The sequence below is a fragment of the Typopeltis vanoorti genome, chromosome 5 (assembly GCF_054136105.1).
Source record: "Typopeltis vanoorti isolate ZY-2024b chromosome 5, IOZ_Tvanoo_1.0, whole genome shotgun sequence".
Classification (NCBI taxonomy): Eukaryota; Metazoa; Arthropoda; class Arachnida; order Uropygi; family Thelyphonidae; genus Typopeltis; species Typopeltis vanoorti.
The window spans coordinates 112,729,803-112,742,540 of NC_143553.1; the positions used below are offsets into that span (position 1 = coordinate 112,729,803).

At 37.8% G+C, this 12,738-nt stretch overlaps 1 protein-coding gene across 1 annotated transcript; it reads left to right on the forward strand.

The window, feature by feature from the left end:
* The first annotated feature begins 11,328 nt into the window (after positions 1 to 11,328).
* Positions 11,329 to 12,036, forward strand: LOC150106733 (uncharacterized protein F54H12.2-like). The gene has a single exon (XM_090393464.1). The coding sequence runs from the start codon at positions 11,329 to 11,331 to the stop codon at positions 12,034 to 12,036; it is 708 nt and encodes a 235-aa protein (XP_090249590.1).
* The last annotated feature ends 702 nt before the right edge of the window (positions 12,037 to 12,738 follow it).

A 12,738-nucleotide genomic window follows, 5' to 3' on the forward strand; every position in this document is an offset into this window, starting at 1 on the left:
TTTAGTATTTTTAAAATATGAGGTTTAACTGGTTGTCCCATCTTTTCCTATTTCCTCAACCATCTGGATGGTGGGGGGGGGGGTAGCTATACGCTACCATACCATACTAGGGAAATGATTATGAGCAGGGTGGTTTCTCGTTGCCTTCCATGCCGTAGTATGCTTTATGACTGTAGTCTTATGTGTTCAGGGGACCGGTTTGCATGTTTTGAGGGATAAAAAATTAGATTTACATGGAGAAACAACGCACCACCCCCATATGAGCCCAGTTAACTCATCATTAGTCGAAAGAGACCAGATAAAGATACTTCACGGGACTGACGGGAATCGAACCCGCAGTATTCCTGAGATAAGAGTTCCATATATACTGACTGAGCTACGAAGGTTCCTTATTGATTGAAGTCATAAATTTACATATACAATGTTCTCTCTTTCTCTCATAACAAGAAAGATAAAAATTCTAAGAAAGGGCAAAATCTATTTCATCTGTATACTGCATACCCTCTGGGTATTTTTTGTCTTATCATTTATTATATTTTTAATGTCTTTTCAATTCATAAAATTCTGTAATTTCGTTAGCAACCTATTTGCTGCCTTGGCTGGGCTAATGCTGGATATTCTAGGAATTCTGTTATAATGACAGCGCATGTAATTTTGCGCATGTAATAATAGTGATACCGCATAGTGAGAGTACTGAGTGCACACACACACACACACACACACACACACACACACACACACACACACACACACACACACACACACACACACACACACCATGGAATGGAAACCATCTACCACTTAATTAACGGTATTCGCAAATATCCACGTCACTTCTTCTTCTTCTGTAGCTTCTCCCACTTAAGTGGGGTCACTGTTCATAATGAGTCTACTCCACACCTTCCTGTCTTGAGCTGTCACCACATACAAGTTCTTCATCCTCAAGTTCTCTTCTACCAGCTCCCTCCATCTCTTCTTCGGCCGCCCACGCTTCCACCTTCCTTGCACATCCATCTGCATGACCCTTCTTCCCACATAATCATCCTCCCTCCTCATCACATGACCAAACCATCTCAACCTTGCCTCCTGTATTTTCGCTCCTAAATTCGTAACTTTCACTGTTCCCCTGACATAGTCATTTCTCAGACGATCCTTTCTGGTCATACTGCACATCCACCTAAGCATTCTCATCTCTGCTACTTCCATCCTGCTGATGTTATTTTTCCTCGGGGGCACAGTTTCTATAGCATATGTCATAGCTGGCCGCACTACTGTCCTATAGATTTTACCTTTCAGATTGATCGGCACCCTCTTATCGCATAATACTCCAGCCATCTCCCTCCAGTTCCTCCAACCCGCTTGTATCCTGTATCCCACTTCCTTCTCAGCTCCTCCATCTTCTTCCACTGTTGAAACTAAGTATCTAAAGTCTCTCACCTTCCTGATGAGATTCCTTCCAGCTCCAGATCTGTCTCCTGTCCTCAGCCCACTGTGCAACACATATACTCTGTTTTACTTCTGCTCAGTCTCATACCCTCTCTTCCAGCATATACTCTGTCTTACTTCTGCTCGGTCTCATACTCTCTCTTCCAGTACTTTTCTCCATCTTTCCAGTTTAGTTCCCGCTACTTCTCTTGAATCTGCACACAGTCAAGATGTCATCTGCATACAACATTGTCAAAGGTGCATCTTCTCTCACCTCCTCTGTTACCACCTCCATCACAATATTAAACAGAAACAGACTTAATGCTGACCCTTGATGCAAGCCAACTGTTACTCCAAAACTTTCTGTCTGTCCCAGACAGGTCCGAACATTTGTCTTTACATTTCTCTACATTTCCCGCAACAGCCTGACATATTTCTCCGGCATCTTCTTCTCCCTCAGACACCTCCAAATTTCTTGCCTTGGCACTCTATCGTATGCTTTCTCCAGATCAATAAATGCCAGATGTAGCTCCCTTTGTTTCTCTTGATACTTTTCCATCATCTGCCGTAACCCAAAGATAGCATCTGTTGTTGTTGATCTACCAGGCATGAAGCCAAATTGTTACTTTGCAATCTCCACCTCCTTCCTCACTCTACCATGAAGAACTCTTTCTAGGATTTTCATTGTGTGGGACATCAACTTTATTCCTCTGTAATTTTTACAGTCTTGTGCATCCCCTTTACCCTTGTAGATGGGGACACGAGTACTCCCCCTCCATTCTTCGGGTATATTTTCCTGTTGGCAAACTTTCATGAACAGGTCCCACAGCAGGTCAATTTCCTCTTCCCCCAGTGCCTTCCATGCCACCACTGGAATTCTGTCGGGGCACCACTGATTTTCCATTCCTCATCCTCTTCATGGCCTCCGTCACTTTCACTCTACTGATGTTCTGCACCATCCCCTCAGAAGGCTTCCCATCTTCTCTACGAGTCCTTGCATTTTCCTCATTCAAAAGTCCCTCAAAGTATATTTTCCATCTGTTTCTTATCTCCACATCCCTCCATAAGTCTTTGATCTGCCTCACATGTAAGATGTCCTTTGCTGCTTTATTTCTACATTTCGCTAGTTGGTAAATTTTTCTCTGTCCTTCCTTTGTTTCTAATTGATCATACAGATCTTGATATGCCATGGCCTTCGCCTGTGCCACAACTCTCTTGGCTTCTTGCTTTCTCTCTCTGTACACCTCTCTGTCCTCTTCCACTCTTGTCTCATCCCACTTCTGCTTTGCCTTCCTCTTAGCTGTCACCGCCACTTGTACATTATTATTCCACCACCAACCCTCCTTCTGCTCTCTAATCTTTCCAGATGTCTCACCAAACACCTCAATTGCACAGCTCAGGATTATTTTGAATTATGTTTCCACCAATCTTGTACAATATCCACGTCACTGCGAGATTTAAATCGCACAGAATGTAGGTTTGGGAGTGAAAACGCAAACGCTGTGCATTCATATCTTTCTTAATACGAATATTCCTTTAGTTATTTGTAGTAGCAAGTATGTTAAAAATTATTTTGCCTAGAATGTTAATGTCTCCTCTACATAAATAAGACTTAAACTGTACAAACAGAGATGTCTTTAGTGGGTTGAAATTCTTCAGGAAGAAGTAATTTGAAATAAAAGCAAATACCTCACTTGATATGAGCATGACTCAATATTCCAAGGAAGAGACGAATTGTAAAGTAAATTTGATGTCCTGTACGAGAATGTAAGACGGATAGAGAATAAAGCATTGGTCTCGAAATCAAACAATGAATCAGGCATCCTGTCTTGGGTTTACACAAGCAGAATTAGCGATTCTTATACCGTAGTTATTGAACAATGCTTCATTGCAGAGCTGATTTGATACAAGTCAATAGCGCGTCCACTTCTCTAGCGCAGAGTATGCCCGAATCTTTAAGTGGGGAATGTTTTTCTTTCTGTTTCTTGCAAATATCTTTAGGTAGCAGACAAATTTCTTCGCATGATGCTAGACCATTACCCATCCTTCCTGCCAGTGGTTTGATGTGACTTAAAATAGATCTGTGTTTGGTCTCCAGCGCATGGTTTTTCTTATTATTCACTCCTTATATTTTAACTGAATCAAAAAGATTTTGATTCGTTTCCAGACAAAATAGTTGTAAGGCCGATAAACAATTTAAGATGTTTAATCAGCTTACATTAAGCATTGTTCATAATGACACATTTTCTCTACTGTTGTGAACGCTTATATCAAAGACTTACAGATTTCAGAATTTATATTCTTTCTTTAAAAATAAAATAAAATAATAATTAAATAAATAAAACAAACTTTTCTGTTTAGCTGATATGTTTTATGAATTTAAGTTCACACTTCATTCTTTAGTATTTAATTTATTTTGTATATTAAAATGTGTATAGCAAAGCCTATTTCACTAGAATGGACCCACGCCCTCTTATTTTGTATATATTTTAATTTCAAATTATTCATAAATGGTCACTATGTATCACTCAATGGTGACGTATTTTTATATAGATAATTTTCATTATTTATCATGATGCTCGAAATTCTAAGAACATATATTGCTGTAATTAATATTCAAATAAATTTCTACATGGATACCGTAAACTATGGGTAAAATAATTACCAATTATTAGCAAACATTGTGTGCTAATGGGTGGAACATGTAATTATGCAGCCGAACTGGCCAGTGTAGTGTGCACTTGCAGTGTAGGTACCTTGTCTCTTAAGGAGTCATTTAATTGCAATTAAATGTCGTCTGATAGTGAGTCAAATTGTGGTAAAATGCGATAGGCACTTCCAGAAAGTAATGACCTATCGAACGACACTACAGTCTAATTGCAGAACTCCTGGAAGCTAATAATCTTTGATATCATGTAGCAAATGATCATTAGCTTCTTTGGATGGGAACACACCCAACATCTTTCGTAAATCGCTTTGTATTCGAAGTATACTGGTTATAGTGAAGTGGTGCCACCTATGGACAATCCTCGAAAGTATTGATCTTAGTAATTAATTTTATTTTAAATTTCTTTCTTTGATCTAATTTCTTTTTAATTTCTACTCTAATGTATTTTTATTGATACCCACATAATCATATATATGGTTTATCAGAGATAATGACTCATAATTTTATTATGAGCCTTGCAGCCATTATCGTAATGTAATTCAAGGCTAATCTTTCGATATCAGTTTCTACAAACGCCTCCTTCTAATTTTTCATAATTACCAGCCCATACGATTCTCTCCTTTCGTTTGGACTTGCCCGTGCTCGGAAATTTTTCAAACATCTACTACTATTTTATCCGTAGGCTTAAGAAAAAATTTCTGTATATATATTTCTGTATCAGGTCTAATATGCAGTTGTCAGAAATTCGTTCTTTATTAAATACTTTCGGTACATACACCTGTATTTAGATTCACATGTTTATTTTTAGAATTAGTCTTTAGCTGTAGATTTGGATTTGACACCGTCTTCATGCTCTTGGAGTGGTCAGTATGGTCAATGCATTGGAAAATTCGCTTAAGTGGAGTTATTCATTAGTGGACGCTTCTATGACTCAACAATTTAAAGATGGTCCTATTATTACTGTTCAGTAATTATCGCCCTCCAAATAAAATGAAAACGATAAATTAGAATTTGGATTAAATAGAAAAGGAATAAATGAATTGACGATAATGCTTAAAGAAGAAAGAAAGAAAGAAGAATATATTTAGTGCATTTCACAAAATTTGCCAGCAGTGTGAAGCACTGAGAACCTGCCAAAAGATTTGCCTACGTTTATTATTATTCCCATTCAAAATGAAATAAAATAAAAAAAAATCAATTAAACAGCATAATGTGTAACAATTTTAGAAGAATTAGCCTGATGAACCATCCAAGGAAATATTTTTAGATACAGCAACGATTTTTGTTGTATCCATTTTTTTTTTTTTTTTTTTGGAATAGAGACTGTTTTTTCCGGTGCATTATCTTAACTTACTTTATCTTATCTTAATCATTTCTTACTGCCCCAAATTGAAGCAAAAATGGAATCCAGTTTTTCTGACTTCCAGGTTGAATCTAGAAAAAAATTGGAATTAAATAACCATATATTTGCACTCAGTATCTTTGGAGAAAAATATACAATAATGTAGACACTGCACTGCAAATAAATACTTTGCTAGTTAAAATTAATTACTTACAAGGCCGACTAAAATTTTGTTAACTCAGAGGCAATTTTATAATTCATATACAGTGAAGATGCACACAGTGAAATGTGCAGAATAAGATGGAAAGCGACAATGGCACTCTTCGGGGGATTCATGTAGATAATGCTGATGGCAGATAGGGCGATACGTCAAAAGGAATGTAACAATGAAATGAATGTAAAATGTTGTCGGTTCTGTTACAGATACAGTGGTCTTTTTCTAAGGCATGTTGAAATAGTCGACTGTATTGGTTTTACGTTCCGAATGCGTTTTTTATATTCTTATTTCCTGACCAAGGTATTCCGATTTTGTCTTATGTGTCCGAAATACTGAGTTCGCAATGGAAGACAATACGGTAGACTTATGAGAAAGAGTGTGTCCTGAAGAACTTGATTTGTCTCATGAAGATAGATACTTTATTTAGAGGATTGTATGCTGTTCTGAATCTGTAATGTTTCAAGATAAAGCCAATTCATCAGTTGTACCTTTGATCTTAGTAGTTATGTACGCTTGTGCGGAAGTTTTAATTGCCGTCGGCATTGTTTTATGGGGTCATACAGGATCGCGCTTTGAGCCTGTGTTGATATGACATCATGTACATCAAACGGTCTGAACTGGTTTGCGATTGGTCATTTCAGATCAGCTGATACAGCATCATTTCTAGCGAAGTTTTAATTCCTACCCTTATTAAAAAGTAATTAAATTTAGCCCCCTCGACATTTGTTTCGAAATCGTAATAGGCTAACGTGTTGGTACACCAACCAATGGGTAGAGACGTATGTCATGGAGACTTTGCTTATTTTTGACCTGAGTCGGGGTCATGTGTTTTTACCCCACTTGAAAGCATTCTTGTGTATTTTTAATGGGTGGTTTGACCTGTCTTGTCTCTTTCCTTAGTTTCCTCAAAGCTTTTAGGGTAATATCGTACTGGAGGGGAAGGGGTAGCTTCTTACTCCTCTTATGGATGGCATCATGTAAGTTTTTGAGGTCATGAGACTGCTGTTTAAATCACGTGATTGCATCGTTTTCCTAACGTAGTTTTAATGCATGTTTTACTTCCTCTCTTATTAAAAGTAATTTAATTCATCCCCCTTATCAGTCTCTGTGATTGGTTGTAGTTAGGTCACATGTATTTCTATCCGAGTCACGTGACTGTGTGTTTTCTTATAAATAACAAGCTCTACCTAGTTTCTTGAAATCCTCTAAGCATGTCTAAGGCTAGTGCTAAGTACTTTCTTACTAATGGAGTATGTTTGCATTTATCCATATCAGGGTTAGATCCTGAAATATGTCTTGAATCCCGTTCAGCTACAATAGTTTTTGGTGGTTCTGATGTATGGGATGTACTGAGATTCCAGTTTCCACAAATCAAACGATGCCTGCAGGATAATGGAGGAGGGGAATTTTTCTCTTCCCTCCTGCACTGTCAGAGAAGGAGGTGTTGTTCGTTTTGTTAACTGCGATAGAGTGATACAGTGTGATTCAGATGTAACATTAACGTTAATTGATTGTGCAAGTAGTATTTCCCAACATCTTGATGTTTTGAAAGCAAATGCTAACGTGTTTCGTCTTATGTCAGAGGTTATCGGATACACTTTCAAGGATGTTTCTATAAAGATGGATTTGGAATCTTCTTCTCTGACGGATGGACAGTTTTTGGAAGTGCTTTCCTCATTTATGAAACGTTGTTCTCCATTTTCGATGATAGAGGAATGTGTATTGTTGTGTAGTAAAGAAGGTGTGGAATGTACCTTACAAATGTATAGTGGCTTTTATGTAATGATTTCTCAACACAGCTATTTGCATTCATTATTGTCTTCCATGTAAATATTTACTTAATAAAAATGTATTTAACCTGAACCGGTGTTTGTCTATGTTTATTTTATGTTAAGATGTCTACTGATTTAAGTAAAATATATTATGATTTATCGAATCCGGGAGGGTTTGGAAGCATATCATCTCTGCAAAGAACTTCTGGGCATAATATCAGAGATGTTCAACGATGGTTACAAGGGCAACCTACCTATATATTACATAAACCAGCGAAACGTAGATTTAGACGATTGAGAACAAAAGTAGCTAGAATTGCTCACCAGAATCAGTGTCATTTGTTGGATTTAAGTGCTATTGCTAAATTTAATAATGTTTTAAATATTCATTAACTACGATTGATGTATTTTCTCGTAAATCTTGGGTTCACCCTCTCAAAACCAAAGGAGGTTTAGAAATATCCAGAGCTATGCAGAAGCTGTTACTGGATGCAGAAGATCCTATACAGATACAGGTTGACAGAGGAAAAGAATTCTGGAATAAACATGTACGTGCTTTACTTGAAAAATGAAGGATACATCTTTTCTTTTCTAGAGGTGACACCAAAGCATCGATAGTAGAAAGATTTCACCGTTCTTTAGAAGGTCGCATGTGGCGTTATTTCACTTATAAAAATACATACACTTATGTTGATGTGTTACCTGAACTTTTAAGAGGGTATAATTTATCTATACATAGATCTATTGGGATGGCTCCTGAAGAAGTGAATCACGGGAACGAGAGTAACGTATGCGAACGATTATATGGTCAGAATGAAGAGCCCTGTACTGTTCAAGAAAGGTGACGTTGTGCATATCTCCAGACAAAAAAATCTTTTTGACAAAGAATCCACACCTTTTTGGACCGAGGAAATCCTTATCATCAAGACCGTTCTTTTTACCAATCCTATCACCTTTCGACTCGAAGACACAAGTGGAAAAGAAATTTCTGAACTGGTCGTTTTCATGCCGATGAAATGCAAAAGGTATCCAGACCTGAATTTTACGTTGTTGACAAAGTGTTGAAACAAAGAGTTAGAAGTGGTATTCCGGAGTTGCTAGTGAAATGATGATCTTATCCAGACCCGAGTCGGGTTCGTGCAAGCAAAGTATTCATTTTATAACAGCACTCTGGGGTATTATTGTGATTCTTTATGTTTTGTCTCCTGTAAACAAGGTCGTTCTCCCTGAGGGTGATAACTGTATAATTCCAAATCGAGACGGTACAGGTAGGAGCGGGCGTTCTTCGGTAATTGGTATATGTGTGTTTGGAAGATATAGTGACGCTTTGTTCAGTGATATAGTTGTAACCTGGATGAGTATAAATCGATTCACCTAAACAGAAGCAAGTATACAAACGTGTTAATTCGTGCCACCTGAAATTTTCACTATACCTTCCGAGGACAGATATGGCTGCTGGTTATCCGATGCTGCAAACTTTCGAAGACGAGTATCTGCTCTCGAGAAACAGTTGGGAATATCGTCTCGTGGCATATCTGACTTCAGATCCGAAGTAATTGGAAAAGCAGGGGTGCACGACTCCATGGACTCCGTCAATACCTCCAGAGATACCTAACTTAGATTTGCCTGGAGTGTTAACGCAAGTGACAGTTTTAGAAACGCGACCTCGAAATACAGGATTTGTGAATGAAGCCTTATTAGATGTTGTTCGTCGTGCTGTTTATCCTCATTTTAAGCGACACGCAGAGAGATACATTCATTGTGGTGATGGGGATCTGATTGTTCATTTAGCACTTGCCCTATCACGTGTAAAATCTTGTAGAAGTATTGGAATCTTGTAGCTGTCGTGTCGAACCGTTTTTAACAGAGAGCGAAAAGGCTTCGTTCTTCACTCTACAGTTCGTCGAAGCGTGGTTAACAGATTGCAAGAATATTCATCTGTTGGAAAAGGTTTTGATATCAGAGTATTCTACTGTATGTAATGAAGTATCTAATCTTGCCTAATACAGCTTCTATGGATATATTCCCAGGGAACAAAATAGGAAATTATTCTGTAAGACGACTACACGCTGTTGATCTCAGTCCAGGTGAATGGATGATGGGTTTAGCTGAAATTCAAATCCCTGCTGTTTTTGATAATGTAGATGAGTCTGTCAATAAACTTGAAATTGCATATGAAACTAAGGGTGAATACCAGATTATTGGCTGTTCAATTGATACATATCCTACAGTAGGGGATGTAGACCAGCTGGCAAGATAGCTGGACAACGCTGTTCCTGATGATGAAAAACCCTATGTGATGTTTACTTTGGATGGTAAAAAAAAAGGAAGATGGAATGTTGTTATACATACCTTACATGGTTATCATATCAGACTTTCCTCGGATCTAGCTCAGTTGTTGGGAGGTTCTGCAATCCCTACTGGAAAAGTTTACACCGATTGGAAAGGACCAGGAACAATCACGATGCCTAGTGCTATAACAGAATTTAAAGGTACCTACAATATGGCTTTTCAGATACGTAAAATAACGAGAATTGGAAACATTGAGACAAAAAAAGGTTTCTATTACGCCTGGATATTATCCTTCCCCCCTCGATTTGTTGAATACTTTAGAAAAGCTCACAGCAATTACGTTTCTACAAGAAGCAGATGGGAAAGTTAAAATAATTATTCTCGATAATACTAGTCTTCGACTTCCTAAAGCTGATCTGGGACTTGCTAGATTACTGGGGATGGACGAATCTCAAATCGGTCGTCCACTTTCTGAGAAGTCAAAGAAAAGTACATAATTGACATAAGAAAGGGAGTTTACGGAATTTGTTGTTATTGCAATCTGGTGTCTCCGATTGATGACAGATATGAGGTGTATGCACCTCTGCTCATAATAATTTCTGCTACTTATGACAGAAGTGATATTATTTCTAAAATATACAAGATAGATTACTTTCTGGTGTCTACGAAAAATTTTCAAATTGTAGAAATTAATTTAAGGTCAGACAGTGGGGAACCTCTTTTTTCGTTCCGGGAAATCGGTGATTAAACTCCATTTCAAAAAATGAGGATAAGCTACTTAGAATACTATAGGAATCAAGCAGGATTATGAATAAACTCGAATGTGTTCAAAGGTCCTACTTTCTAACGTGTAAGAAGGTTAGGGGGTTTGTTTAAAAGTGTGTTCAGGTTTGTAACCCCTTTCGTTAAACCAGCAGCACGTGCTCTTTCAAAAACAAGCAATGAAAACAGGACAACAAATAATAGGAGATGTACTGTGTGGTCAGAATATTCGTGAGTCAGCCAAATGCCGAGCGCAGGAGGCGGGTGTAGATTTACTTAATCAGTCGAAGGGATTTTTGGAAAAACAACTGGGATTTGGTATAAAGCGACCTTGCAGAAAGAAGAAACGTCTTTGTCGAAGAGAACGTCCAGAGAACACGATCCGCGATATATTCGATTAAAAAATGTCTTCAGAGTGTGTTGGTTCAGAGCTCGATATCTTTTGTGTACCACCAACTGACTATTCACACGAGAAGAGTTTGTATGCAGCATATCATCCCCCTTTCGAGTCTCGAAACAGGTGCGTTAGAATTCTTTGTAAGTGGCGGCCAGCATTATCTGGATTTGTCGAAATCAGTTTTGTGTTTACGCGTTAAGATTGTGAATGCTGACGGTTCGTCTCTATCGGAGAATGCCAAAGTCGCTCCTACGAACTTATTTCTACACTCTTTATTTTCACAAGTGGATTGATTTTTAGGAGACACCCTAATATGTTCTAGTAATAACTGTTATGGATATCATGCCTTTTTGGAAAGGTTATTGAACTATGGATCTGAAGCAAAGAGAATTCATATGATTTTTGAAATGTTTTACAAAGAAAACGATCCTTCTGGTGTAAACTTTCTAGAGAATGGCGCAACGACTCCGACATCTGGATTACAACAAAGACAAAAACTTACGGAAAAAAAGCTCAACAATAGAAATGATTGGACGTCTGCATCTCGATTTGTTTAGCCAAGCACGATATTTAATTAATCAAGTTGGTCTAAGGTTAAGACTTATAAGGGCAAAAACTGAATTTGCCTTGATTTCTACTGAAGCTAAACCAAACTACAAAATTGTGTTTGAAGAGGCAACGCCATTTGTGCGAAAAGGTAAGATTTCACCTTCGATTTTACTTGCACATGCTGATGTTTTACAAAAAAACAACAGCCAAATATCCCTTGGTACGTACGGAAATCAAAACATTTTCAATAAACAAAGGAGACTTACGAGTGTTACTCGCGATCATTTATTTCTGGGAAAGATTCCAAGAAGAATTGTGTTAGGATTGGTCAGTTCTAATGCATTCAACGGGAGTTATAGCGAGAATCCATACTGTTTTCAGAATTTTGATTTGAACTTTTTATGCTTTCAACTCGACAACTCACAAATTCCTAGTCGTCCGTTCTCACCGCGTTTCGACATGAACGTTTATACGAGGGAATATTATTCGCTAATCAACGCGATGAAGGTGACTTTTGAGGATCACCGGCTGGATATTAAACTGAATGAGGATGCAAATGGTTATTCACTTTATGCAGTTGATCTGACCCCAAGCGAACAGTCTGATAGCTAAGCCTTTACCCCTGTCAGTGTTGAAGTTCTATTGTTAAGCAGCTGCGTGCGTCTGATTTCACGTGTGTGCCAATATCGGATAGCAGGGCTAAAAGAGTCCGGTTTTTTTAGAAAAAAATCGTAGATTGTAAGATTTTTTTCTACAATTCATGGCAATGAAAGATGTTAGTACATCTGTCCCAGCCTACTGTATGACCCCTGTCCATGACGGTAATCTTTCATTGAGTATAAAATTTGAAAAACCCTTAACACAGAACGTCACTGTTATTCTGTTGTCAGAGTTCGAATGTTTATTGGAGATCTCACACCAGCGTGACATTATTTTTGATTACTCAGTGTAAAAAATGAATACGTTAGATTTGGAACAATTATTATCTTTAGATAATTTTACTTAAAGGGATACCCGTGTTACCGAAAGATCATCTTCCTAAAAACATAGAGGGCGATTTCACAGCAATTTGTAATACGGAGGAGTCTTATTTACCTGGGCATCACTGGGTAGTTAAGCATCAAAGAGAAAAGGCAAGGGATATTTTTCTGTTCTTTTGTAAGCAAGCCAGACAAGACGTTTCTTGAATTCTTCAACACATTTTGTGAAAATGTGTTTTCATCGGATTGTCCGACTTCTTCAGGCGTGGGAACATAGAAAGCAAATAAACACTATAAGAAACATCGTATCACTATACAAACGACTAATATAAAA